This window comes from Petromyzon marinus, chromosome 68 (assembly GCF_048934315.1).
Source record: "Petromyzon marinus isolate PM22_M1 ecotype Great Lakes invasive population chromosome 68, UKy_Petmar_22M1.pri1.0, whole genome shotgun sequence".
In the NCBI taxonomy this organism is placed as follows: Eukaryota; Metazoa; Chordata; class Hyperoartia; order Petromyzontiformes; family Petromyzontidae; genus Petromyzon; species Petromyzon marinus.
In genome coordinates, this window is record NC_133734.1 from 3,161,223 (window position 1) to 3,188,659 (window position 27,437).

The window sequence follows — 27,437 nt, forward strand, 5'->3', positions numbered from 1 at the left end:
TGGCCAAGCGACTCCCTGTTTGTCGTTTGGCCTTATTGGTCGACGCGGTCGATGGGGCGGAGCCAAGTGTTGGGGGCGTGGCCGTGCTGTGTAAATGAGGGGGTAGGACATCGGGCGCCTCCTATTGGTCAATTTACATGAGACAGACAGTAGGTGGGCGTGGCGGCGTAAGCCTGTGAGTGAAAAGGCGGGGCTAGTCGACTAAGTGGGCGTGAGAAAAAAAACTATCCGGAGCCTCTGATTGGTCTGCGTTGGCTGATAGACGTGGCTTGATGAGATGGGAGGGGGGAGGGGATTTTAAGTGGGCGTGACCAAAATTAATCTGTAGCCGCTGATTGGTCGGCGTGCTCGATGGGCGTGACCATAGGGATAAGGATGGGCGTAACTATAGGGATTAAGGATGGGTGTTGACTACAGGGATAAGGATGGGCGTGACTAAAATCAATACAGAACCGCTGATTTGCCGATGTGATAAATGGGCGTAACTAACGAGTTGGAAGGCGTGACCAAAATCAATCCGTAGCAAGTGATTGGTCGTTGTGGGTGATGGACGTTCCTGGTGGGCGTTGCTGGACGAAGGGAGGGGCGTGGTCAGGCGAGAGGGGGCGTGGCGAGGCCTGCTGGCTTCCTGGCTCGCTACAAGCAGAAGCAGCGGCGGCGGCGTTGGTGGTGAGGGTGGTGGTGGTGGTGAGGGTGGTGGTGAGGGTGGTGAGGGTGGTGGTGAGGGTGGTGAGGGTGGTGGTGGTGGTGGTGAGGGTGGTGGTGGTGGTGGTGAGGGTGGTGGTGGTGAGGGTGGTGGTGGTGAGGGTGGTGGTGGTGAGGGTGGTGGTGGTGAGGGTGGTGGTGGTGAGGGTGGTGGTGGTGAGGGTGGTGGTGGTGGTGAGGGTGGTGGTGGTGGTGAGGGTGGTGGTGGTGGTGAGGGTGGTGGTGGTGGTGAGGGTGGTGGTGGTGGTGAGGGTGGTGGTGGTGGTGAGGGTGGTGGTGGTGGTGAGGGTGGTGGTGGTGAGGGTGGTGGTGGTGAGGGTGGTGGTGGTGAGGGTGGTGGTGGTGGTGGTGAGGGTGGTGGTGAGGGTGGTGGTGGTGGTGGTGAGGGTGGTGGTGAGGGTGGTGGTGGTGAGGGTGGTGGTGGTGAGGGTGGTGGTGGTGAGGGTGAGGGTGGTGAGGGTGAGGGTGGTGGTGGTGGTGGTGAGGGTGGTGGTGAGGGTGGTGGTGAGGGTGGTGGTGGTGGTGGTGGTGAGGGTGGTGGTGAGGGTTGTGGTGAGGGTGGTGGTGGTGAGGGTGGTGGTGGTGGTGAGGGTGGTGGTGGTGGTGGTGAGGGTGGTGAGGGTGGAGGTGAGGGTGGTGGTGAGGGTGGTGGTGAGCGGTGGTGGTGAGGGTGGTGGTGGTGAGGGTGGTGGTGGTGAGGGTGGTGGTGGTGACGGTAGTGGTGATCGTAAAGGTGGTGGTATGTGTGAGTGTATTTTTGTGTTTGTGTATCTGTTGCTCAACCACGTTATGTATGCCGATTATTTGGTAATAGCTGCTCATTCAGAGGAGGAGTTGGAGACGCTGCTGCTGAGACTGGAGCGTGCCACTAAGAGATGGGGCCTTACCATCAGCCCCACCAAAACTAAGCACCTGCCTGGGTATTTTGTAACCATCGGACACTCCACCCCCACAACTCCCAATCGGTGATGGGGCAGTTGTGGAGAGAGTGGAGAGTTTCCCATACCTGGGCAGTGTGCTTATGACTGGCTCCAGTTTAACAGCAGAGGTCTCATTCCGAATCAGTTGAGCGGCAATATCTTTTCATCGGTTGCGTAACGCTGTGTGGAAGCTACCTGGTCTGTCGCTCCTAACTAAGCTTCAGGTCTTCTCGGCCACGGTCATTCCCTCCCTTCTCTACGCTTGCGAAGCGTGGACCCCCTAATGGAACATCTTCGCCGGTTAGAAACATTTAGGCTGGCCTGCCTACGATCCATCCTGGGTTTAACCAGGCTGAATTGTGTGAGGACCTCACAAATCCTTGAAAGATCTGGGCAGCGTCCCATCGGTGAGCTCCTCCAGCAGGCAAGGCTGCGTTGGCTGGGTCATGTAGCCCACATGCCCAGCCACCGCATGCCGAAACAGCTTTTGTTTGGCCGGATTGAGGGGGCGAAACGGGCGCGGCACGGGCTAGAGAAGAGATGGAGTGATGTGGTACAGGAGGACGTGGAGCTGAGTGGACTTACCGATGACCGGTACCAGCGGTGTCAAGATCGGCCTCTGTGGAGGAGGCTCGTGAAGGATGCTACTGGGCAGTTGGAGGCAGTCGCCCTCCAACAACAACGGAGGGCGGAGGAGCGACGCTCACAACAACGAGCGGAGCGCCGGGTGGCTAAAGCACAGCAGGTTGGCACAGTAGGGGGCACAGGTGGTGCATCAGCCAGTCATCTCAGTCAGTCGACCCGTGGCACCTGCTGGGTCTGCCCCGTGACCTGCCAGCGGGCGTTCGACACTTCACGTGGCCTCAAGGTGCACATGGCCTGGCACAAGCGTCGTGGTGACGTCACCGCCACTTAGTGGCGAATGGCGGTTGTTGTTGTCGTGTGTGTGTTTCTGCGTGTGTGTCTGTGTGTGTGTATCTCTACGTGTATGTGTGTGTCTCTGTGTGTATGTCTGTGTGTGTGTATCTCTACGTGTATGTGTGTGTCTCTGTGTGTGTGTCTGTGTGTGTCTCTGTGTGTGTGTCTGTGTGTGTGTATCTCTACGTGTATGTGTGTGTCTCTGTGTGTGTGTGTCTGTGTGTGTGTATGTATGTGTGTGTGTATATCTCCACGAGTATGTGTGTGTCTCTGTGTGTGTGTGTGTGTCTTGTGGGGAGCGATAGTGTAGCGGTTAGCGCTACGCTGCGCTATGAACCTGGCGACCCGGGTTCGATTCCCACTCACGGCCAAAACCAGTGACGATTATCTGAACCGGTCCCGGGCCTCCCCTAGGTCGACTCAGCCTCAAATGTGTACCTGGTGCGGTGTGTAGTAAACATCGCCACTAGGGAGACAAAGGCGGTCGGGCGTGGTGCTGGCCACCCACCCCCTCGTGTACCGTTCCGGCCTTCATAGGTGCTCGCTAACAGCACTTGCCCCTACAGTCTGTTAAGGCTATATGGGGGATCTTTGTTGTGTGTGTGTCTGTGTGTGTTTCTGTGTGTGTGTCTGTGTGTGTGTCTGCGTGTGTGTGTATCTCTACGTGTATGTGTGAGTCTCTGTGTGTGTGCGTGTTTCTGCGTGTATGTCTGTGTGTGTGTATCTTTACGTGTATGTGTGTGTCTCTACGTGTATGTGTGTGTGTCTCTGTGTGTATGTCTGTGTGTGTGTCTCTACGTGTATGTGTGTGTGTCACTACGTGTATGTGTGTGCCTCTGTGTGTGTCTGTGCGTGTCTCTGCGTGTATGTCTGTGTGTGTGTATCTCTACGTGTATGTGTGTGTCTCTGTGTGTGTGTGTCTGTGTGTGTCTCTGTGTGTATGTCTGTGTGTGTGTATCTCTACGTGTATGTGTGTGTCTCTGTGTGTGTGTCTGTGCGTATGTCTGTGTTTGTCTCTGTGTGTGTATGTGTGTGTGTGTCTGTGTGTATGTCTGCGTATGTGTCTCTACGTGTATGTGTGTGTGTCTCTGTGTGTATGTCTGTGTGTGTGTGTGTATCTCTACATGTGTGTGTGTGTGTCTGTGTGTTTCTGTGTGTATGTCTGTGTGTGTATCTCTACGTGTATGTGTGTGTCTGTGTGTATGTGTGTGTGTATCTCTACGTGTATGTTTGTGTCTCTGTGTGTGTGTGTCTGTGTGTGTTTCTGTGTGTGTGTGTGTCTGTGTGTGTCTCTGTGTGTGTGTCTGTGTGTGTCTCTGTGTGTGTGTCTGTGTTTGTCTCTGTGTGTGTGTCTGTGTGTGTCTCTGTGTGTATGTCTGTGTGTGTGTGTATCTCTACGTGTATGTGTGTGTCTCTGTGTGTGTGTGTGTATCTCTACGTGTATGTGTGTGTCTCTGTGTGTGTGTGTCTGTGTGTATCTCTACGTGTATGTGTGTGTCTCTGTGTGTGTGTGTCTGTGTGTGTTTCTGTGTGTATGTCTGTGTGTGTATCTCTACGTGTATGTGTGTGTCTCTGTGTGTATGTCTGTGTGTGTGTGTCTCTGTGTGTATGTCTGTGTGTGTGTATCTCTACGTGTATGTGTGTCTGTGTGTGTGTGTGTCTGTGTGTGTTTCTGTGTGTGTGTGTGTGTCTGTGTGTGTGTCTGTGTGTGTATCTCTACGTGTATGTGTGTCTGTGTGTGTTTCTGTGTGTATGTCTGCGTGTGTAGCTCTGTTTAATGGCACATCTGCGCAGGTTAAGAACCTTCCGGCTGACACTGCGCTACGATCCAGCCTGGGTTTAACCTGCAGGCTTGGATTGTGTGAGGAGCTCACAAATCCTCGGTAGATCTGGACACAGTCCCATCGGTGAGCTCCTTTGGCAGGCTTCGGCCACGTTCGCTGGGTCATAGTGTAGTGTATAGTGTAGTGTAGTAGTAGTAGTGTATAGTGTAGTATATAGTAGTGTAGTGTATAGTGTAGTATATAGTAGTGTATATTGGAGTATATAGTAGTGTAAAGTGTAGTGTATAGTAGTTTGTAGTCTATAGTAGTATATAGTAGTGTGTAGTGTATAGTGTGGTGTATAGTGCAGTGTATAGTGTATCGTGTAGTATATAGTAGTGTGTAGTGTATTGTGTAGTGTAGTATATAGTAGTGTAGTGTATAGTGTAGTATATGGTAGTGTATATTGGAGTATATAGTAGTGTATAGTGTAGTGTATAGTAGTTTGTAGTCTATAGTAGTATATAGTAGTGTGTAGTGTAGTGTATAGTTTGGTGTATAGTGCAGTGTATAGTGTGGTGTATAGTGTAGTATATAGTGTGGTGTATAGTGCAGTGTATAGTGTAGTGTATAGTGTAGTATATGGTGTGGTGTATAGTGCAGTGTATAGTGTAGTGTATTGTAGTGTATAGTGTTGTGTATAGTAGTGTAGTGTATAGTGTGGTGTATAGTGTAGTGTATAGTGTAGTCTATAGTGTAGTAGTGTAGTATATAGTGTAGTATATAGTGTGGTGTGTAGTGTATAGTGTAGTGTATAGTAGTGTAGTGTATAGTGTAGTGTATAGTGTAGTGTATAGTAGTGTAGTGTATAGTGTAGTATATAGTGTAGTAGTGTAGTATATAGTGTAGTGTATAGTGTAGTCTATAGTGTATAGTGTAGTATATAGTGTATAGTGTAGTATATAGTGTAGTAGTGTAGTATATAGTGTGGTGTATAGTGTAGTGTATAGTGTGGTGGGTTGGCTGGGTCACGGCAGCCCGTGTGCCCAGCCACCGCATGCCCAAGCAGCTTCTGTTTGGCCGCTAGACGGGCGTGGCACCGGCTGGAGAAGAGATGGGGTGGGTGAGTGAGTTGGTGGTTGGTGAGTGGATGTGTGAGTGGGTGAGTGAGTGGGTGGGTCTGTGATTGAGTGAGTGTGTGGGTCTGTGACTGAGTGAGTGGTTGGGTGAGTGGGTGGGTGAGTGGGTGAGTGAGTGGGTGAGTGAGTGGGTGGGTGAGTGGGTGATTGAGTGGGTGAGTGGGTGGGTGAGTGAGTGAGTGGGTGAGTGGGTGAGTGAGTGAGTGAGTGGGTGGGTGAGTGAGTGAGTGAGTGGGTGGGTGAGTGGGTGGGTGAGTGGGTGGGTGAGTGGGTGGGTGGGTGAGTGGGTGGGTGAGTGGGTGGGTGAGTGAGTGGGTGAGTGAGTGGGTGAGTGGGTGAGTGAGTGGTGAGTGGGTGGGTGAGTGAGTGGGTGAGTGCGTGAGTGGGCGTTTGGCACGGGCTAGATAAGAGATGTAGTGATGTGGTGCAGGAGGATGTGGAGCTGAGTGGACTTGCCGATGACCGGTACCAGCGGTGTTAAGATCGGCCTCTGTTGAGGAGGAGGTTTGCAAAGGGCGCTGCTGCTATTGGGCAGTGCCAGTCTAGGTGCACAGTGAGGCGACTGGGCAGTCGGAGGCAGTCGCCTCTCCAGCAACAACAACGGAGGGCGGAGGAGCGACGCTCACAACAACGAGCGGAGCGCCGGGCGGATAAAGCGCAGCGAGTTGGCACAGTAGGGGACACAGGTGGTGGTGGTGGTGCATCTACCGCTCATCTCAGTCAGTCGACCCGTGGCACCTGCTGGGTCTGCCCCGTGACCTCCTCCTGCCAGCGGCGAGTGCCTTAGACACTTCACGTGGCAGCCTCAAAGTGCACCTAGCCTGGCACAGAGCGCCGTTGGTGACGCGACAGTTGCTCAGTGGCGAATGGCGGCTATTGGTGCTTGCCACACCTCTGTGTGTGTGTGTGTGTAGGCCACCGTGCCGGCCTTCGTAGGTGCTGCTTCTAGCCGCTACTCAAACAGCCACTTGCCCCGACAGCCCTGCCGGAGGCTACCTAGGGGAAGGTTTTTGCCTCTGTCGTATCGGGGCGTGAGTGCACCTAGCCTGGCACAGGGCGCCGCGCCGAATGGCTGTTCGTGTGTGTGTGTGCGGGCGTCTCTCTGCGTGTGCAGGGATTTTTGTTGGTGCTATTTGCCTGAGAGACACGGAGGGTTTCATTCGCGTGAGTATTTATGCATCGTGCGCAAGTTCACTATGTCCACACTGCACACAAACTACACAAACTACACACACAATACACACACTACACACAAACTACACACGATACACAAACTACACACTATACACACACGATACACACTACACAAACTACACACGATACACACTATACAGACTACACACTATACACACACTACACACACTATACACACTATACAACTATACAGACTATACAACTATACACACACTACACAAACTACACACGCTATACACTATACACACACTGCACACGATACACACTACACAAACTACACACGCTACACACACTACACAAACTACACACGATATACACACTACACAAACTACACACGATATACACACTACACAAACTATACATGATACACACACTACACAAACTACACACTATACACAAACTACACACGATACACACTACACAAACTACACACGCTATACACACTATACAGACTACACACTATACACACTACACAAACTACACACGATACACACACTATACACACTATACAACTATACACTACACACACTACACAAACTACACACGATACACACTATACACACACTACACACGCTATACACTACACAAACTACACAAACTACACACGATACACACTACACAAACTACAGACTGCACACACTACACACACTACACACGCTATACACACTACACAAACTACACACGATACACACTACACAAACTACACACGATACACACACTACACACACTATACAACTATACAGACTACACTATACACACACTACACACACTATACAACTATACAGACTACACTATACACACACTACACACACACTACACACGATACACACTACACAAACTACACACGCTATACACACTATACAGACTACACACTATACACACACTATACACACTACACACACTATACAACTATACAGACTACACTATACACACTACATACACTATACAACTATACAGACTACACTATACACACACACTATACACACACTATACACACTATACAGACTACACTATACACACACTACACAAACTACACACGCTATACACACTATAGAGACTAGACACTATACACACACTACACAAACTACACACGCTATACACATACTATACAGACTACACACTATACACACACTACACACGCTATACAAACTATACAGACTACACACTATACACACACTACACACACTATACAGACTACACTATACACACACTACACAAACTACACACGCTATACACACACTATACAACTATACAGACCACACACACACTACACAAACTACACACGCTATACACACTATACAGACTACACACTATACACACACTACACAAACTACGCACACGATACACACACTATACAACTATACAGACTACACTATACACACACTACACAAACTACACACGATACACACTACACAAACTACACACGCTATACACACTATACAGACTACACACTATACACACACTACACAAACTACACACACTATACAACTATACAGACCACACACACACTACGCACACTATACACACACTACACACACTATACAACTATACACTGTGCAGACTACACTATACACACACACTACACACTACACACACTATACAACTATACAGACTACACTCTACACACTACACACACTATACAACTATACAGACTACACACACACACACTACGCACACACTACACACACTACACACACTATACACTATACAGACTACACTATACACACACACTGCACACACTACACACACACTACACACACTATACAACTATACAGACTACACTATACACACACACTACACACACTACACACTATACACACACTACGCACACGATACACACACTATATAACTATACAGACTACACACTATACACACTGCACACACACTGCACACACACACTGCACACACACTACACACAGGCTATGCACACACTACACACACTATACATACACTACACACTATACACACACACTACACATATACTACAGACACTACACACTATACAGACTACACTATACACACACACTATACACACTATACAACTATACAGACTACACACTATGTACACACACTACACACACACACTACACACACACACTACACACACACAGTACACACACTGCACACACTAAACACACACTATTCACACACGCTACACACACACACTACACACACTAAACACACACAATCACACGCACGCTCAAAACAACCACAAGCACACACATAACAACCACACGCACACACAAAGACAATCGCACACACACACAAATCGCACACGTACACACACACACACTACACACACTATACACACACGCTACACACACACACACACACGTACACACACACTATACGCCCTATACACACACGCTACACACACACACACACGTACACACACATACACACTATACGCACTATACACACACACATCGCACACTTACACACACACACTACACACACTATACGCACTATACACACACGCTACACACACACACACGTACACACACACACACGTACACACACACACACTACGCACACTATACACACACACACTACACACGCTACACACACTCACGTACACACACACACACTACGCACACTATACACACACACACACTACACACGCTACACACACACACACACACGTACACACAGTCACCAACACTAGACCATACACGTCACCCACTGGAGACCGACAGAACCAGATAGACTGGCGCACTCTCTCCCTCGCTCCCTCCCTCTCTCTGTCACACTCTCCACACCCCCACATTCTCCCCGTGAGTGTGTGTGTGTCTTTGTGTGTCTGTGTGTGTGTCTGTGTGTGTCTGTGTGTGTCTGTGTGTGTCTCTGTGTGTGTGTCTGTGTGTGTCTCTGTGTGTCTGTGTGTGTCTGTGTGTGTCTCTGTGTGTGTCTGTGTGTGTCTCTGTGTGTGTCTCTGTGTGTCTGTGTGTGTCTGTGTGTGTCTCTGTGTGTCTGTGTGTGTGTGTGTCTTTGTGTGTCTGTGTGTGTGTGTCTTTGTGTGTGTCTCTGTGTGTGTGTCTGTGTGTGTCTCTGTGTGTGTCTCTGTGTGTGTCTCTGTGTGTGTCTCTTTGCATGTCTTTGTGTGTGTCTCTGTGTTTGTCTCTGCGTGGCTCAGTAGTTGTGTGTGTTTGTGTCTCTTTGTGTCTGTTTCTGTGTGTGTCTGTGTGTCAGAGTCTTTGTGTGTGTCCTGTGGGTGTCTCTGTCTTTGTGTGTGTCTATGTGTGTCTCTGTGTCTTTGTGTGTGTGTCTCTGAGTCTTTGTATGTGTGTCTTTGTGTGTGTGTGTCTGTGTGCGTGTCTATGTGTATGCGTGTGTCTGTGTGTATCTCCATTTCTTTGTGTGTATCTGTGTGTGTGTCTCGGCTCCAGTTTAACAGCAGAGGTTTCACTCCGAATCAGTCGAGCGGCAATATCTTTTCATCGGTTGCGTAATGCTGTGTGGAAGCTACCTGGTCTGTCGCTCCGCACTAAGCTTCAGGTCTTCTCGGCCACGGTCATTCCCTCCCTTCTCTACGCTTGCGAAACGTGGACCCCCCCTAATGGAACATCTTCGCCGGTTAGAAACATTTAGGCTGGCCTGCCTACGATCCATCCTGGGTTTAACCAGGCTGGATTGTGTGAGGAGCTCACAAATCCTTGAAAGATCTGGGCACGGTCCCATCGGTGAGCTGCTTCCGGCAGGCAAGGCTCCGTTGGCTGGGTCATGTAGCCCGCATGCCCAACCACCGCATGCCTAAACAGCTTTTGTTCGGCGGGATCGAGGGGATAAACGGGCGCGGCACGGGCTAGAGAAGAGATGGAGTGACGTGGTACAGGAGGACGTGGAGCTGAGTGGACTTGCCGATGACTGGTACCAGCGGTGTCAAGATCGGCCTCTGTGGAGGAGGCTCGTGAAGGATGCTACTGGGCAGTTGGAGGTAGTCGCCCTCCAACAACAACGGAGGGCGGAGGAGCGACGCTCACAATAACGAGCGGAGCGCCGGGTGGCTAAAGCACAGCAGGTTGGCACAGTAGGGGGCACAAGTGGTGCATCAGCCAGTCATCTCAGTCATCTCAGTCAGTCGACCCTTGGCACCTGGGTCTGCCCCGTGACCTCCTGCCAGCGGGCGTTCGACACTTCACGTGGCCTCAATGTGTACATGGCCTGGCACAAGCGTCGTGGTGACGTCACCGCCACTTAGTGGCGAATGGTGGTTGTTCTTGTTGTCGTGTCTCTGTGTGTCTATGTGTGTGTCTCTGTGTGTCTGTGTGTGTGTCTGTCTTTTTGTGTGTGTCTCTGTATCTTTGTGTGTGTGTGTGTCTGTGTCTTTTAATAAGATAGTGCTTGAGGCCCCGGCGGGACAGGCGAAACCCCATTTGGCAGAGCCAGGAGACTGAATCCTTACCCTTGGGGTTCCTCCAAAAACCACAAAAAAGCACTACGTGTGGCCACGTGGAATGTTCACTGCGGAGGAGAAGCTGCCACTCTTCTGTCGGGAGCTGGACCGGTACTGCCTGGATTTCTGTGGTAATCAGGAGGTCCGGTGGACTGGCTCTGGCTCCTTCTACCATGAGGGGTGGACAGTCCTCGGCTACTTTGGGCTCGCCTTCCCATAAACCAGAGGCGAGGAGTGGTGGTCGTGGTTTCTTATGCACCCACCGAAGACGAACATCCATGGAGGGATGTAGGCAAGGCCGATCAGTGAGATGCCTTCTATGACCTCCTGTCACAGGTGCTGGCTAAAGTGGCCCCTCGGGATAGAGTCATCACGTTGGGTGACTTCAATGCCCGAGTTGGTCATGATGCTGGCACCTGGTCTGGAGTGATTGGAAGGCATGGGCCAGATCAGCTCAATAACAACGGTAGGAGGCTGCTAGATTTTTGTGCAGCCCATGGGCTTGTAATTACCAACACGCTGTTCCGGCATCGGCGCATCCACACAACATCATGGATGCATGCCGGGTCTAAGCAAGAACATCTGCTGGACTACATAGTGACGGACCAGCAGATGCGAGCCCATGTCCTTGACACCAGGACCTACCGTGGAGCTGATCTGCCCACTGACCATCGACTAGTCATCTGTAAGGTGCGCTGGCCATTTTTCCACTCCGGTGGTGGGTGTACACCATGGACCCCATTCAAACCCTTAGTGGCCTGGTCTCAGCTAGCTGATGAAAGTTGCAAGCGAGAATTTCATCATCGCTTGCGGCTGGGGTTGGCATCGTCCCCTACTCCTCCGGATGGGGAGGAGAAATGGACGAGGCTTAGGACTGTGGCTCATGTGGCTGCAATGGGTACACGGTCCAGACCTCCCCAGAGACCCTGGCTGACAGAGAAGGTGTTCAGGCTGGCTGAGAAAAAGCGACAGGCCCACTCTCATCAGCTACAGCATCCCACGTTGGAGAATGAGGAGGCTTACCGCAGCCTTTGCTTGGAGAGCCGTGAGGCGATGGGTGGTGGTCGCAGGTTGCTGAGGAGATGGAGTCTGCCTCAATGGCCCGCGATCACAAATCGCTCTTTAATGTTATCAAAAAAGTAACCTGCAGCGCCACACCTATCACCATCATTATGGAAAAAAAGCGGTGATCCAATCTTCGACCTCAGGAACAGGTTTGCAGATCTGTTGAGCATTTCTGTGAGGTCATAGGGGAGGGAAAATCCCTCAGCCAGGAAAACATCGTGGCACAAAGTGAGGATGACCCTGCTGAGGCTGCGTTGCCTCAAATATTGGAAGAAGTCACCCCCTGTAAGTGACTGGATGAGGTGCAATATGTTGAGGAAGTTCTGAAGTTGATCCGGGGTCTGAAACCAGGAAAGGCACCGGGCAGAGATGATCTCCCAAGCGTAATGCTGAAGGAGGGTGGTGTTTGTGCACAGACCGCCCTATATGACATCATAACAACAGTCTGGACCACTGGACCGGTTCCGCAGGATTGGAAGGATGCCCTGGTGGTCCCCCTCTTTAAGAAGGGGGACCGCACAGACTGTAACAATTACAGAGGCATCTCACTCCCCAGTGGGCCGGGAAAGGTCCTGGCAAGAATTATTCAACATCGCCTTGCTAGGCACGCTGAGGAGAGGTTTGCGTAGCCCTAATACGGTTACAGGAAAGGCCGGTCATGCACAGATGCCATATTTTCTGTTTGTCTGCTACAGCAGAGGTGTAGGAAATTCTAACAAGACCTACATCTCTGCTTTATTTACCTGGCCAAGGCTTATGATACCATCGGTAGGCCTGGGCTCTGGCTGGTTCTTTGTGCTTTCGGAGTCCCTGACCCTTAGCTCATGATCATTAAGGACCTTCATGATGGTGAGCGGGCCCAGGTAAAACTATGTGGCCGGGAGTCGGAGCCATTCCCTGTACACCTTGGGGTGCGACAGGGATGTCCTCTGGTTCCCACATTATTTCACATCTATTTCGACCATGTAGTTCGTGAAGCCTTCAAAAGCTGTACTGGAGGAATTTATTTCTGGTACAGATACAATGGGAGGCTGATCGATGCCCGGGTGTGGTCAAGGGATGGCTCCCTATTGGTCAACCATGTTATGTGTGCTGATGATCTGGTATTTGCTGCTCACTCAGAGGAGCAGTTGGAGACGCTGCTGCTGAGACTGGAGCTTGCCACTAAGAGTTGGGGCCTTACCATCAGCCCCACCCAAACTAAGCACCTGTCTGGGTATTTTGTCCCATCTGCCACTCCACCCACACAACTCCCAATTAGTGATGGGGCAGTTGTAGAGAGAGTGGAGAGTTTCCCATACCTGGGCAGTGTGCTCATGACCGGCTCCGGTTTAACAGCAGAGGCCTCGCTCCGAATCAGTCGAGCAGCATTATCTTTTCATCAGTTGCGTAACGCTGTGTGGAAGCTACCTGGTCTGTCGCTCCGCACTAAGCTTCAGGTCTTCTCGGGCACAGTCATTCCCTCCCTTTTCTATGCTTGTGAGACATGGACCCCTGTAATTTAAAATCTTCACCAGTTAGAAACATTTAGGCTGGCCTGCCTATGATCCATCCTGGGTTTAACCAGGCTGGATTGTGTGAGGAGCTCACAAATCCTCGAAAGATCTGGACAAAGTCCTATTGGTGAGCTCCTCCGGCTGGCAAGGCTGCGTTGTCCTGGTCATATAACCCACATGCCCAGCCACCGCATGCCTCAACGGCTTTTGTTCGGCCGGATCGAGGGGGCTAAACGGGCGTGGCACGGGCTAGAGAAGAGATGGAGTGACGTGGTACAGGAGGATGTGGAGCTGAGTGGACTTGCCGATGACCGGTACCAGCGGTGTTCAAGATCGGCCTCTGTGGAGGAGGCTCGTGAAGGACGCTACTGGGCAGTTGGAAGCGACGCTCACAACAACTAGCGTAGCGCCGGCTGGCTAAAGAACAGCAATTTGGCACAGTAGGGGGCACAGGTGGTGCATCAGCCAGTCATCTCAGTCATCTCAGTCGACCCGTGGCACCTGGGTCTGCCCCGTGACCTCCTGCTGGCGGGCGTTCGACACTTCACTTGGCCTCAAGGTGCACATAGCCTGGCACAAGCGTCGTGGTGACGTCACCGCCACTTAGTGGTGGATGGCGGTTGTTGTTGTGTGTGTCCGTGTGTCTCTACGCGTCTTTCGCTTGCCCTCCACGTCTTTCCCCCATGTCTCTAACCCTGTCCCCTCTGTCTGTGTGTCTGTGTGTGTCTGTGTGTGTCTTTCTCTCACGCAGGGACAGGGACACCCTGTAGCAGCCGCGGAGACCTCGGCATCACCGCCGCTGACAGACAGACGCTGTCAAACCCACAACCCCAGTGAGACGCGCACACGCACGCACGCGCACACACGCATACACACACCACACACACCACACATACACAGAACCAGCATAGCTACACACACACACACACGGAGAGAATTAGTATAGCCACATCGAATCCAGACAGCCACACCATAGCCACACACACACACAGACATACACAGACACACACACATCACACACACACATCACACACATCACACGCCCACAGAACTGGTATAGCCACACCACAGCCACGCCTCCGATCAGTGTGGTTGGTTGCCTCCGTATGGAGGGGAAGAAGTTGAACACAACAACAACAACAACCGCCGTTCGCCACTAAGTGACGGTGACGTCACCGACGGCGCCTGTGCCAGGATAGGTGCACGTTGAGGCCACGTGAAGTGTGTTGAAGGCTCGCTGCTGGCAGGAGGTCACTGGACAGACCCTGCAGGTGCCAAGGGTCCACTGACTGAGATGAGCGGTAGATTCATCATCACCACCACCTGTGCCCCCTACTGTGCCAACCCGCTGTGCTTTAACCACCCGGCGCTCCGCTCGTTGTTGTGAGCATCGCTCCTCAGCCCTCCGTTGCTGTTGCCGGAGGGGCGACTGCCTCCAACCGCCCCAGTAGCCTCACTGTTTACCTAATCTGGCACTGCCCAGTAGCAGCAGCGAGCCTCCTCCTCCACAGAGGCCGATCTTGACACCGCTGGTACCGGTCATCGGCAAGTCCACTCAGCTCCACGTCCTCCTGTACCACATCACTCCATCTCTTCTCTAGCCCGTGCCGTGCCCGTTTACACATACAAGACAAGACAAAGATCCCCCGTGTAGCCTTAACAGACTGTTGAGGCAAGTGCTGTTAGCGAGCACCTATGAAGGCCGGCACGGCACACGAGGGAGTGGGTGGCCAACACCACATACACACTCACAGGCATACACACACAGAACAGGCATAGCTACACACACCAGACTCACACACACACACCACATACACAACACACCCACAGAACAGGCATATACACAACACACACACAGAACAGGCATAGCTACACACACCAGACTCGCACACACACACACACCACATACACACCACACACACAGAACAGGGATAGCTACACACACCACACTCACACACACACACACCACATACACACACAGGTAAGGGGGAGGAGGAGGTGAGGGGGGAGGAGTGGGGGAGGAGGGGGAAGGAGGAGCAGGTGTCGGGGGGGGGGAGATGGGAGTCTGGCTCTCAGCACAGCTTGGGATGTGGAGAGAGTGGAGAGAGACATGTGGAGAGTGGAGAGAGAGTGGAGAGAGTGGAGCAAGAGGAGAGATAGTGGAGAGAGAGTAGAGAGAGTGGAGCGAGAGGAGAGAGAGTGGAGAGAGAGTGCAGAGAGAGAGTGGAGAGAGTGGAGAGTGGAGAGAGAGTGGAGAGAGACATGAGGAGAGAGAGGAGAGAGTGGAGAGAGAGATTTGGAGAGTGGAGAGAGTGGAGAGAGAGTGGAGAGAGAGTGGAGAGAGAGTGGAGAGAGAGTGGGGAGAGAGAGGAGAGAGTGGAGAGAGAGTGGGGAGAAAGTGGAGAGAGGCATGAGAAGAGAGAGTGGAGAGAGAGTGGGGAGAAAGAGGAGAGAGTGGAGAGAGAGTGGAGAGAGAGTGAAGCGAGAGAGAGTGTTTAGAGAGTGTTTAGAGTGTTTAGAGAGTGTTTAGAGAGAGTTTAGAGAGTGTTTAGAGAGAGTGAGTGAGTGAATCGGCGTTGCTGTGGTAGGCGCTCTCCAAGCCAGAATCGGGCGCTCACCATATCGGCGTGCCGGAGACTCCAGCAACACCGCTGCTACCGTCGCCATCGTCGTTGAGAAGAGGACGAGGAGTGGGGGAGGAAGAGGAGGGGGAGCGTACGGAGGGGTTGGAAGAGGTGGACGAGGTGGTGGTGGTGGTGGAAGCGGGAGCTGAGGAGGTAAGGGATGTGGGTGGCACATTCATGTGTGTGAGGTCAGAGTGCGCTCACCCGCACACTCGACAACAACAACAACAACAACAACAACCGCCATTAGCCATTAAGTGGCGGTGACGTCACCACGAGGCTTGTGCCAGGTCATGTGCACCTTGAGGCCACGTGAAGTGTCAAACGCCCGCTGGGCAGGAGGTCACGGGGCAGACCCAGCAGGTGCCACGGGTCGACTGACTGAGATGACTGGCTGATGCACCACCTGTGCCCCCTACTGTGCCAACCTGCTGTGCTTTAGCCACCCGGCGCTCCGCTCATTGTTGTGAGCGTCGCTCCTCCGCCCTTCGTTGTTGTTGGAGGGCGACTGCCTCCAACTGCCCAGTAGCAGCGTCCTTCACGAGCCTCCTCCACAGAGGCCGATCTTGACACCGCTGGTACCGGTCATCGGCAAGTCGACTCAGCTCCACGTCCTCCTGTACCACATCACTCCATCTCTTCTCTGGCCCATGCCGTGCCCGCTTAGCCCCCTCAATCCGGCCAAACAAAAGCTGTTTTGGCATGCGGTGGCTGGGCATGCGGGCTACATGACCCAGCCATCGCAGCCTTGCCTGCCGGAGGAGCTCACCGATGAGACTGTGTCCAGATCTTTCAAGGATTTGTGAGCTCCTCACACAATCCAAGCCCGCAGGTGAGAAACCCAGGATGGATCGTAGGCAGGCCAGCCTAAATGTTTCTAACCGGCGAAGATGTTCCATTAGGGGGGTCCACGTTTCGCAAGCGTAGAGTTGGGAGGGAATGACCGTGGCCGAGAAGACCTGAAGCTTAGTGCCAAGCGACAGACCAGGTAGCTTCCACACAGCGTTACGCAGCCGATGAAAGGATAATGTCGCTTGACTGATTCGGAGTGAGACCTCTGCTGTCAAACCGGAGCTGATCATGAGCACATTGCCCAGGTATGGGAAACCCTCCACTCTCTCCACAACTGCCCCATCACCGATTGGGAGTTGTGGGGGTGGAGTGTCCGATGGTGCTTATTTCTTGTGGGGCTGATGGCAAGGCCCCACCTGTTAGTGGCACGCTCCAGGTTCAGCATTAGCCCCTCCAACTCCTCCTCTGAGTGAGCAGCAATTACCAGATCATCGGCATACATAACGTGGTTGACCAACAGGGAGCCATCCCTTGACCGCACCCAAGCATCGATCAGCCTCCCATTGTATCTGTAACAGATGGAAATTCCTACGGTACAGCCAGAGGACATCCCTGTCGCACCCCAAGGTAAACAGTGAATTCCTCTGACTTCCGGCCATGTAGTTTTACCCGGGACCGCTCACCATCATGAAGATCCTTAATGATCGTGAGCAGAGAGTCAGGGACTCCAAAAGCACGAAGAACAACCCACTGCCCAGGCCTACTGATGGTATCATAGGCCTTGACCAGGTCAAGAAAGCAGAGATGTAGGTCTTGTTGGAATTCCCTACACCTCTGCTGTAGCAGACAGACAGAAAATATGGCATCTGGGCAGGACCGCCCTTTCCTGAAACCGCATTGGGGCTCCGCAAGCCTCTCCTCAGCGTGCCTGGCAAGGCGATGTTGAATAATCTTTGCCAGGACCTTTCGCGGCACGCTGAGGAGTGAGATGCCCCTGTAGTTGTTACAGTCTGTGTGGTCCCCCTTCTTAAAGAGGGGGACCACCAGGGCATCCTTCCAATCCTGTGGAACCCGTTAAGTGTTCCAGACTGTTATTGTGATGTCATATAGGGCAGTCTGTGCACAAACGCCACCCTCCCTCAGCATTTCGCTTGGGAGATCATCTCTGCCCGCTGCCTTTCCTGGTCTCTGGATCGCCTTCAGTACTTTGGATCGCCTTCAGTACTTCCTCAGCAGCTGGCACGTCAGCCAGCCACTCACATGGGGTGACTTTTTACAATATTTGAGGCACCGCAGCCTCAGCAGGGTCATCCCCAATTTGTGCCACGATGTTTTCCTGGCTGAGGGATTTTCCCTCCCCTAGGACCTCACAGAAATGCTCAGCAAATCTGCAAACCTGTTCCTGGGGGTCGGAGATTGGATCACCATTCTTTCCCCCAATGATGGCAATAGGTGTGATGTAGTTAAAGACAGATTTGTGATCACGAGCCACTGAGGCAGACTCCATCTCCTCAGCAACCCGCGACCACCACCCATCCTTGCAGCGCCTCACGGCTCTCCGAACCTCCGAGCGAAGGCTGCGGTACGCCTCCTCATTCTCTGATTTGGGATTCTGTAGCCGATGACAGTGGGCCTTTCGCTTTTTCTCAACCATCCTGAACACCTCCTCTGTCAGCCAGGGTCTCTGGGGACGTCTGGACCGCATACCCAAAGCAGCCATTGCAGCTGCATGAGCCACAGTTCTAAATCTCGCCCATTTACCCTCGACATCAGGAGGAGTGGGGGATGATGCCAACCCCAGCTGCAAGCGATGTTGAAATTATTGCTTGCAACTTTCATCAGCTAGCTCAGACCAGGCCATTATGGGTTTGAATGGGATCCTGGGTGTACACCCACCACCGGAGTGGAAGAATGGCAGGCGCATCTTACAGACGACAAGCCGATGGTCAGTGGGCAGATCAGCTCTACGGTAAGTCCTGGTGTAAAGGACATGGGCCCACATCCGCTGTTCCGTCACTATGTCTTCCAGCATCATGACCAACTCGGGCATTGAAGTCACCCAACAAGATGACTCTATCCCGAGAGGCCACTTTAGCCAGCACCTGTGACAGGAGGTCATAGAAGGCATTGACTCATCGGCCTTGCCTGCATCCCTCCACGGATGTTCGTCTTCGGTGGGGGCATAAGTAACCACGACCACCACCACTCCTCACCTCCGGTTGATGGGAAGGCGAGCCCAAAGTAGCCTGGGGCTTACAGCTTCCCACACCTCACCGCCACGCTCCCACGCCCCCTTCATTATTTTGTTCAAAAGAAGAGCCACACCCTGTTGTTTGGCAGTCTCCTGCCCCGAGTAGAGGACTGTCCACCCCTCATGGTGATAGGAGCCAGAACCGGTCCACCGGACCTCCTAAATAACACAGAGATCCAGGCGGTACCGGTCCAGCTCCCGACAGAGGACTGGCAGCCTCTCCTCCGCAGTGAACGTTCGAACATTCCACGTGGCCACACGAAGTGGCTTTTTGCTGTTTCTGGAGGAACCCCAAATGGGGTTTGGCCTGGAGACGTCATTGGACGCCTGTCCGCCCGGGACCTCCGGTACAAACTTGGTTAGATTTATATTTTGCGGTTTAGTGGTACTTGTATTGAAGGTGGAGAGGTTACCAGCCCCTCACACCCGTCCAGAGCCCACACGCCACTGCGCTCCACAACGCTGCCATCTGGCACCAACGTGGAGGTCGGGGGTTGTTTGTTTTGCCGGACACCCACACGCTCGCCCACACGCTCGCCCACACGCTCGCCCACACGCTCACCCACTCGCTCGCTCACCCACACGCTCGCCCACACGCTCGCCCACACGCTCGCCCACACGCTCACCCACTCGCTCGCTCACCCACACGCTCGCCCACACGCTCCCCCACACGCTTGCCCACACGCTCACCCACTCGCTCACCCACACGCTCACCCACTCGCTCGCTCACCCACACGCTCGCCCACACGCTCGCCCACACGCTTGCCCACTCGCTCACCCACTCACTCACTCACATGCTCACCCACACGCTCGCCCACACGCTCACCCACTCGCTCACCCGCACGCTCGCCCACACGCTCACCCCCCCATAACGTGAATCCCGCTCTCCCCCTCCCCCCTCTCTCCTCCTTCCCCCTGCCCCCACCTCCTTCAGCTCCCCTCCCACCTCCTCCCCAGGTGTGGCCGTGCTGCGATGCCACACCTGGGCCGTGCCACCCTCCTGGGGCAGCAGCAGCAGCAGCAGCACCACAACAACAACAACCACAACCACCATAACCACCACCACCACAACCACCACCACCTCCTCCCACCTCTTCCACCGGCGCCAGGCGGTGGAGTTGGCGGTGCCGCCGGCGGCGGCGGCGGCGGTGGGCCACCGCCATTACCACCGCCCACCTTACCCCACCACCACCACCACCACCACCTCCCGCCACACCACGCGGCCGACGACCTGGGAGCCGTGGACGAGATGCTCCCCTTCAAGGACGAGGGCGACGAGGGGGGCGAGGAGGAGGGCGGCGGCGACGGCGGCCGCGGCGGCGGCGGCCGCGGCGGCGGCGGCGGCGGCGGCGGCGGCGGCGGCGGCCGCGGCGGGGGGCCAGGGGGTCACGGCCACGGCGGTGGCGGCCCCGGGGGAGCGGACGGGGAGTTGGCTGACGTCAAAAGCTCCCTCGTCAACGAGTCGGAGAGCCGGCGGGAGGGAGAGGGGTGGGGCGGCGGAGTCGCGGAGGGAGGAGCTGTGGGCGGAGTCCGCGCCGGTGGAGTGGGATCGCAGAGCGCGCAGGTGAAGAACGTTGGAGCACTGCCCGCTCGTGAACCCGCTCGGTCGTTCAGTCGCCCGCTCGCAACCGTTCGTCAAGCGGACCACTCGGTCGCCCGCCCGCTCACTCACCCACTCACTCACCCGCTTACTCGCTTACTCTCTCACCCACTCACTCACCCACTCAGTCACTCGCTAGCTCACCCGCCCGCTCACCCGCTCGCTCGCCCGCTAACTCACACACCCACTCACCCGCTTACTCGCTTACTCTCTCATCCACTCACTCACCCACTCAGTCACTCGCTAACTCACCCACCCGCTCGCTCACCCGCTCACTCACCCACTCACTCACTCACACATCCACTCAGTCACTCGCTCGCTCACCTGCCCGCTCGCCCGCTCAACTCGCCCGCTCACTCACACACCCACTCAGTCACTCGCTAGCTCACCCGCTCGCTCACCCGCTCGCTTGCCCGCTCACTCACACACCCACTCACCCGCTTACTCGCTTACTCTCTCATCCACTCACTCACCCACTCAGTCACTCGCTAACTCACCCGCCCGCTCGCTCACCCGCTCACTCACCCACTCACTCACCCACTCACTCACTCACACATCCACTCAGTCACTCGCTCGCCCACTCGCTTACCTGCCCACTCGCTCGCTCGCTCGCTCACCCGCTCACTCACACACCCACTCAGTCACTCGCTATTTCACCCGCTCGCTCACCCGCCCGCTCGCTCACCCGCTCGCTCGCTCACCCGCTCGCTCGCTCACCCGCTCGCTCGCTCACCCGCTCGCTCGCTCACTCACTCGCTCACCCATTCACTCACTCAGCCGCTCATCCATTCACTCACCCGCTCACTCACTCACTCACTCGCTCATCCGCTCACTCATCCATTCACTCGCTCACTCACTCGCTCACCCATTCACTCGCTCGCTCACTCACTCACCCATTCACTCGCTCACCCATTCACCCGCTCGCTCGTCCACTCACTCACCCACTCACTCACTTACCCACTCACTCGCTCACCCGCTCGCTCGCTCGTGCCCTCACTCGCTCGCCCACTCAGTCGCTCGCCCACCCACCCGCTCACTCGGTAAAATAAAAAATAGTTTGAGCCGAGGTGCTGCTGCTCACCGACTTAGTACCAGCTGCTTGCCCCTACAGTCTGTGGTGAGGCTACATGGGGCGTGTCTTTGTCTTTATCTTTGCCAGGCGAGGCGACACTCGGCTGACGTGTTTGGAGACAAAGGGAGCCACTTCCTGAGTGAAGGTGAGGAGGGGGGGGGTGGAGGGGGCGAAGAGCGGTGGGGTGGGCGGGCTAGGTGACCGTAACTCCCTCGCCCGGTACGCAGGAGGTCGTGGGTTCGATCCCGTGACCCTGACGATGCTGCTGCTGTATATTTGGAGTCTGCGTCTCTGTCTCTCCCTCATCATCATCATCATGGTGGCTAAGAGATATTAACTACCTCGCCCGGTACGCAGGAGGTCGTGGGTTCGATCCCGTGACCCTGACGATTGCCTGCTGCTGCTGCTGTATATTTCGAGTCTGTGTCTCTCTCTCTTTCTCTCCCGGTGATTTTTCTCCGGGATCCTCCGGTTTTCCCCCCCGCTCCACGTTTCGAATCAACGTCTCGACGCCTTCGGGGTAATTTGCCTGCCGCTGCAAGTTTCCACGTGACGGTGATGACGATGATGCCAGCCACTTGTTTGAGCTGCTCTCGTTTGCCGTGGCCAGGTCACTTATGGCAAATAGTTACAGAGCTCAGTTGGGACCTTGCTTGGTAAAAATAAAAAATAGTTTAGTTCAGTCTTGGGGGGGGGGGGTACCCTTTGGTTATTTTGGTAAAGTCGCGTAGCTGTAAAGTAAAATAAATGAAATCACGACGTTTGGATTTACCGAAAGAACCAAGAATGATAATTTTATTGTTTTACAATAATTTTATTTTATATATTTATCATTTTTATTGTTTCCCTTCTAACGTGGTGGTGACTTTAACAGAAAGAACCAAGAATATGAATCCCTGCAGTCACGAAAGCTTTAAATCAAAATTCAATACAAGGCAGTTAGGGTTTTACCTGGTTAATAACATCCTTCCAATGATTGCTCAATTCGTATCCATCTTCTTTGTTGTGTCTACGTGGTGACTTTACCGAAAGAACCAAAGACTATGGATCCCTGCAGTCACAAAAACTTAAAATCAAGAGAGTCTGTGGGTCTCTGTGTATCTCTCTGTTGGTTGCTATGAATCTATTTGCATCTCTATGGGTCCCCCTAAATGTCTTTTTGCGTTCGGATAATTACTTGGCTGCTGCTATGAATTATTTCTGAATCTCTGTGCCTGTTATGTATTCATGTACAGTGAGGGAAAAAGGTATTTGATCCTCTGCTGATTTTGTACGTTTGCCCGCTGACGAAGAAATGATCAGCCTATGATTTTAACGGTAGGTTTGTTTGAACGGTGAGAGACAGAATAACAACAACAAAAATCCAGAAAAACGCATGTCAAAAATGTTATAAATTTATTTGCATTTTAATGAGGGAAATAAGTATTTGACCTCCTCTCAATCAGAAAGATTTCTGGCTCCCAGGTGTCTTTTATACAGGTAACGAGCTGAGATTAGGAGCACACTCTTAAAGGGAGTGCTCCTAACCTCAGCTCGTTACCTGTATAAAAGACACCTGTCCACAGAAGCAATCAATCAATCAGATTCCAAACTCTCCACCATGGCCAAGACCAAAGAGCTCTCCAAGGATGTCAGGGACAAGGTTGTAGACCTACACAAGGCTGGAATGGGCTACAAGACCATTGCCAAGCAGCTTGGAGAGAAGGTGACAACAGTTGGTGCGATTATTCGCAAATGGAAGAAACACAAAAGAACAGTTAATCTCCCTCGGCCTGGGGCTCCATGCAAGATCTCACCTCGTGGAGTTGCAATGATCATGAGAACTGTGAGGAATCAGCCCAGAACTACACGGGAGGATCTTGTCAATGATCTCAAGGCAGCTGGGACCATAGTCACCAAGAAAACAATTGGTAACACACTACGCCATGAAGGACTGAAATCCTGCAGCGCCCGCAAGGTCCCCCTGCTCAAGAAAGCACATACACATGCTCGTCTGAAGTTTGCCAATGAACATCTGAATGATTCAGAGGACAACTGGGTGAAAGTGTTATGGTCAGATGAGACCAAAATGGAGCTCTTTGGCATCAACTCAACTCGCCGTCTTTGGAGGAGGAGGAATGCTGCCTATGACCCCAAGAATATCATCCCCACCGTCAAACATGGAGGTGGAATCATTATGCTTTGAGGGTGTTTTTCTGCTAAGGGGACAGGACAATCCAACAACAACGGAGGGTGGATGAGCGACGCTCACAACAACGAGCGGAGCGCTGGGCAGCTAAATCACAGTAATTTGGCACAGTAGGGGGGCACAGGTGGTGCATCAGCCAGTCATCTCAGTCAGTCGACCCGTGGCACCTGGGTCTGCCCCATGACCTCCTGTCAGCGGGCGTTCGACACTTCACGTGGCCTCAAGGTGCACATAGCCTAGCACAAGCGACGTGGTGATGTCACCGCCACTTAGTGGCGAATGGCGGTTGTTGTTGTGTGTGTGTCTGTGTATCTATGGGTATCTCTGTGTGTCTGTGTATCTCTGTATCTGTGTGTATGTCTGCGTGTATGTGTCTACATCTGTGTCTCTGTGTCTGTACCTGCGTATCTGTTTATCTGAACTTCTTTCGCACCGTAGTGCATTGGAGTGTAGTGTATAGTGTAGTGTATAGTGTACTGCATAGTTGTGTATAGTATAGTGTATAGTGTAGTGTATATTAGTGCTGTGTATAGTAGTGTAGTGTATAGTGTAGTGTATAGTAGTATAGTGTATAGAGATGAGGTGTATAGTAGTTTAGTGTGTAGTGTATAGTAGTGCAAAGTATAGTGTATAGTGTAGTGTGTAGTGTATAGTGCAGTGTATAGTTATGTGTAGTGTATAGCAGTATAGTATGTAAAGTCGTGTATAGTGTAGTGTATAGTTGTGTATAGTGTAGTGTATAGTAGTGTAGTGTATGGTAGTGTGGTGTATAGTAGTATAGTATATAGTAGTGTAGTGTTTAGGAGTGCACAGTTGTGTATAGTGTATAGTAGTGTTTTTGTAGTGTAGTGTATAGTTGTGTATAGTGTAGTGTATAGTAGTGTAGTGGATAGTAGTGTAGTTTATAGTAGTGTGGTGTATAGTAGTGTATAGTTGTGTATAGTGTAGTGTTTAGTAGTGTAGTGTATTGTGTAGTTTATGGTAGTGTTTTTGTAGTGTATAGTGTGGTTTATAGTAGTTTTGTATATATTAGTGTAGTGTATAGTGTAGTGTATAGTAGTGTTTTTGTCGTGTAGTGTATCGTGTTTTGTTTCAGTCGTGTAGTTTTTAGTTGTGTGGTGTATAGTAGTATAGTTTAGTTGTGTATAGTTGCGTAGTGTATAGTAGTGGTGTATAGTGTATAGTAGTGTAGTTTATAGTAGTGTGGTGTATAGTATTATAGTATATAGTAGGGTAGTGTTTAGTAGTGTAGTATTTTGTAGTGTATAGTTGTGTATAGTGTATAGTAGTGTTTTTGTAGTGTAGTGTATAATATGGTATATAGTAGTATAGTATATAATTGTGTAGTGTTAATAGTGTTTAGTAGTGTATAGTTGTGTATAGTGTATAGTTGTGTATAGTGTATAGTATAGTATATAGTAGTGTGGTGTTTAGTAGTGTGGTGTTTAGTAGTGTATAGTAGTGTTTCTGTAGTGTAGTGTATAGTGTAGTATATAGTAGTATAGTATATAGTAGTGTAGTGTTTAATAGTGTATAGTAGTATTTTTGTAGTGTATATTATGGTATATAGTAGTATAGTATATAGTAGTATAGTATATAATTGCGTAGTGTTTAGTAGTGTATAGTTGTGTATAGTGTATAGTTGTGTATAGTCGTGTTTCTGTAGTGTATAGTATAGTATTTAGTAGTATAGTGTATAGTAATGTAGTGTGTAGTGTATAGTAGTGTAGTGTATAGTAGTGTAGTGTATAGTAGTGTATAGTAGTGTAGTGTTTACTAGTGTATAGTTGTGAATAGTGTATAGTAGTTTTCTGTAGTGTAGTGTATAGTATAGTATATAGTAGTGTAGTGTATAGTATATAGTAGTATAGTATATAGTAGTATAGTATATAGTAGTGTAGTGTTTAGTAGTGCATAGTTGTGTATAGTGTTTCTGTAGTGTAGTGTATAGTATAGTATATAGTAGTGTAGTGTTTGGTAGTGTGGTGTTCAGTAGTGTTGTGTATAGTACGAGAATCTATACACTCCAGCGCTGTCCTACCAGACAGTCTCGTCCCTTCACCTGATGAAGGCCGCTTGTGTTGTGGCCGAAACGTCGTGAGAATTTTATTGTGTTATTTGATTTTATCAATTTATTATTTTATTCTCATTCTACGTGACTTTACCGAAAGAACCAAAGAAGATGAATCATTGCAGTCACGAAAGCTTTAAATCGAAATTTAGTAGTGTGGTGTTTAGTAGTGTAGTGTATAGTATATAGTAGTGTAGTGTTTAGTAGTGTAGAGTATAGTTGTGTATAGTGTATAGTAGTGTTTCTGTAGTGTAGTATATAGTAGTGTGGTGTTTAGTAGTGTAGTGTACAGTATATAGTAGTGTAGTGTTTAGTAGTGTAGTGTATAGTTGTGTATAGTGTATAGTAGTGTTTCTGTAGTGTAGAGTATAGTTGTGTATAGTGTATAGTAGTGTTTCTGTAGTGTAGTGTATAGTTGTGTATAGTGTATAGTAGTGTTTCTGTAGTGTAGAGTATAGTTGTGTATAGTGTATAGTAGTGTTTCTGTAGTGCAGTGTATAGTTGTGTATAGTGTATAGTAGTGTTTCTGTAGTGTAGAGTATAGTTGTGTATAGTGTATAGTAGTGTTTCTGTAGTGTGGTCTACGTGTGTTGAACTTCTTCCGCTCCACGCGTAGCCCACCGTGCCGTGCGGCTCATAGCGGCTGCCACGGTGCAGCTGCAATCCGAAATATTTCCGGGCCGACCGGGTCCAGCCCGTCCATGGGGATGTGGGGTGGGCGTCGGTGACCACCTCCACAACCCTCGCACCCCCCCCCCCAAACGCGAGGATTCCATCGCCGCAACGACCAGAACTCCGTGAGAGTTCAGTTCAGTTCAGCTTCTTTTGGGTAAGAGCCCCCTGTGAGCCATTCGGCTCTCGAATCGGAGTGCGACCGCAACAAGCAAAAAAAAAACAAAAAGAAAAACACGGGCAAGAAAAACATCTTCAAGTGACTACTACGCGTTGACCGTGCGCAAACAGAGAATCCACGGGGGGGAAAAAAAAACCACAGCAAAAATGTTCCTGAAAAAAGCACCGCGTACACCACCAACGCTGCAGTGCAAAATCTCCCAGTGGGATGCAAATCAAACAACAACAATAACAACAACAATAACAACAACAACAACAACCACAAGACGACTAAGATTAAGGCCGTCAGTCTTAAACTCCGTACTACAACAAAACAAAAACGTGGCCAAACCAACAAAAAAACGTTTTTGAAAATCACCCAAAAAACGAAGCCATAATTGCAACGTAACATAGT

At 51.4% G+C, this 27,437-nt stretch overlaps 1 protein-coding gene across 2 annotated transcripts in view; it reads left to right on the plus strand.

The window, feature by feature from the left end:
- The first annotated feature begins 566 nt into the window (after nucleotides 1-566).
- Nucleotides 567-27,437, plus strand: part of LOC116956914 (uncharacterized) — a 114,254-nt gene continuing 87,383 nt past the window's right edge. The window contains exons 1-6 of one of the 2 annotated variants that reach the window (XM_076054761.1): nucleotides 567-669; nucleotides 6,560-6,609; nucleotides 14,345-14,426; nucleotides 16,182-16,370; nucleotides 20,195-20,824; nucleotides 22,020-22,077. In XM_076054761.1, coding sequence (XP_075910876.1) covers nucleotides 20,234-20,824; nucleotides 22,020-22,077 — 649 coding nt within the window. In that variant the 5' untranslated portion in view covers nucleotides 567-669; nucleotides 6,560-6,609; nucleotides 14,345-14,426; nucleotides 16,182-16,370; nucleotides 20,195-20,233. The remainder of the gene's footprint in view (nucleotides 670-6,559; nucleotides 6,610-14,344; nucleotides 14,427-16,181; nucleotides 16,371-20,194; nucleotides 20,825-22,019; nucleotides 22,078-27,437) is intronic. The other variant, XM_076054760.1, reaches the window with a different exon arrangement.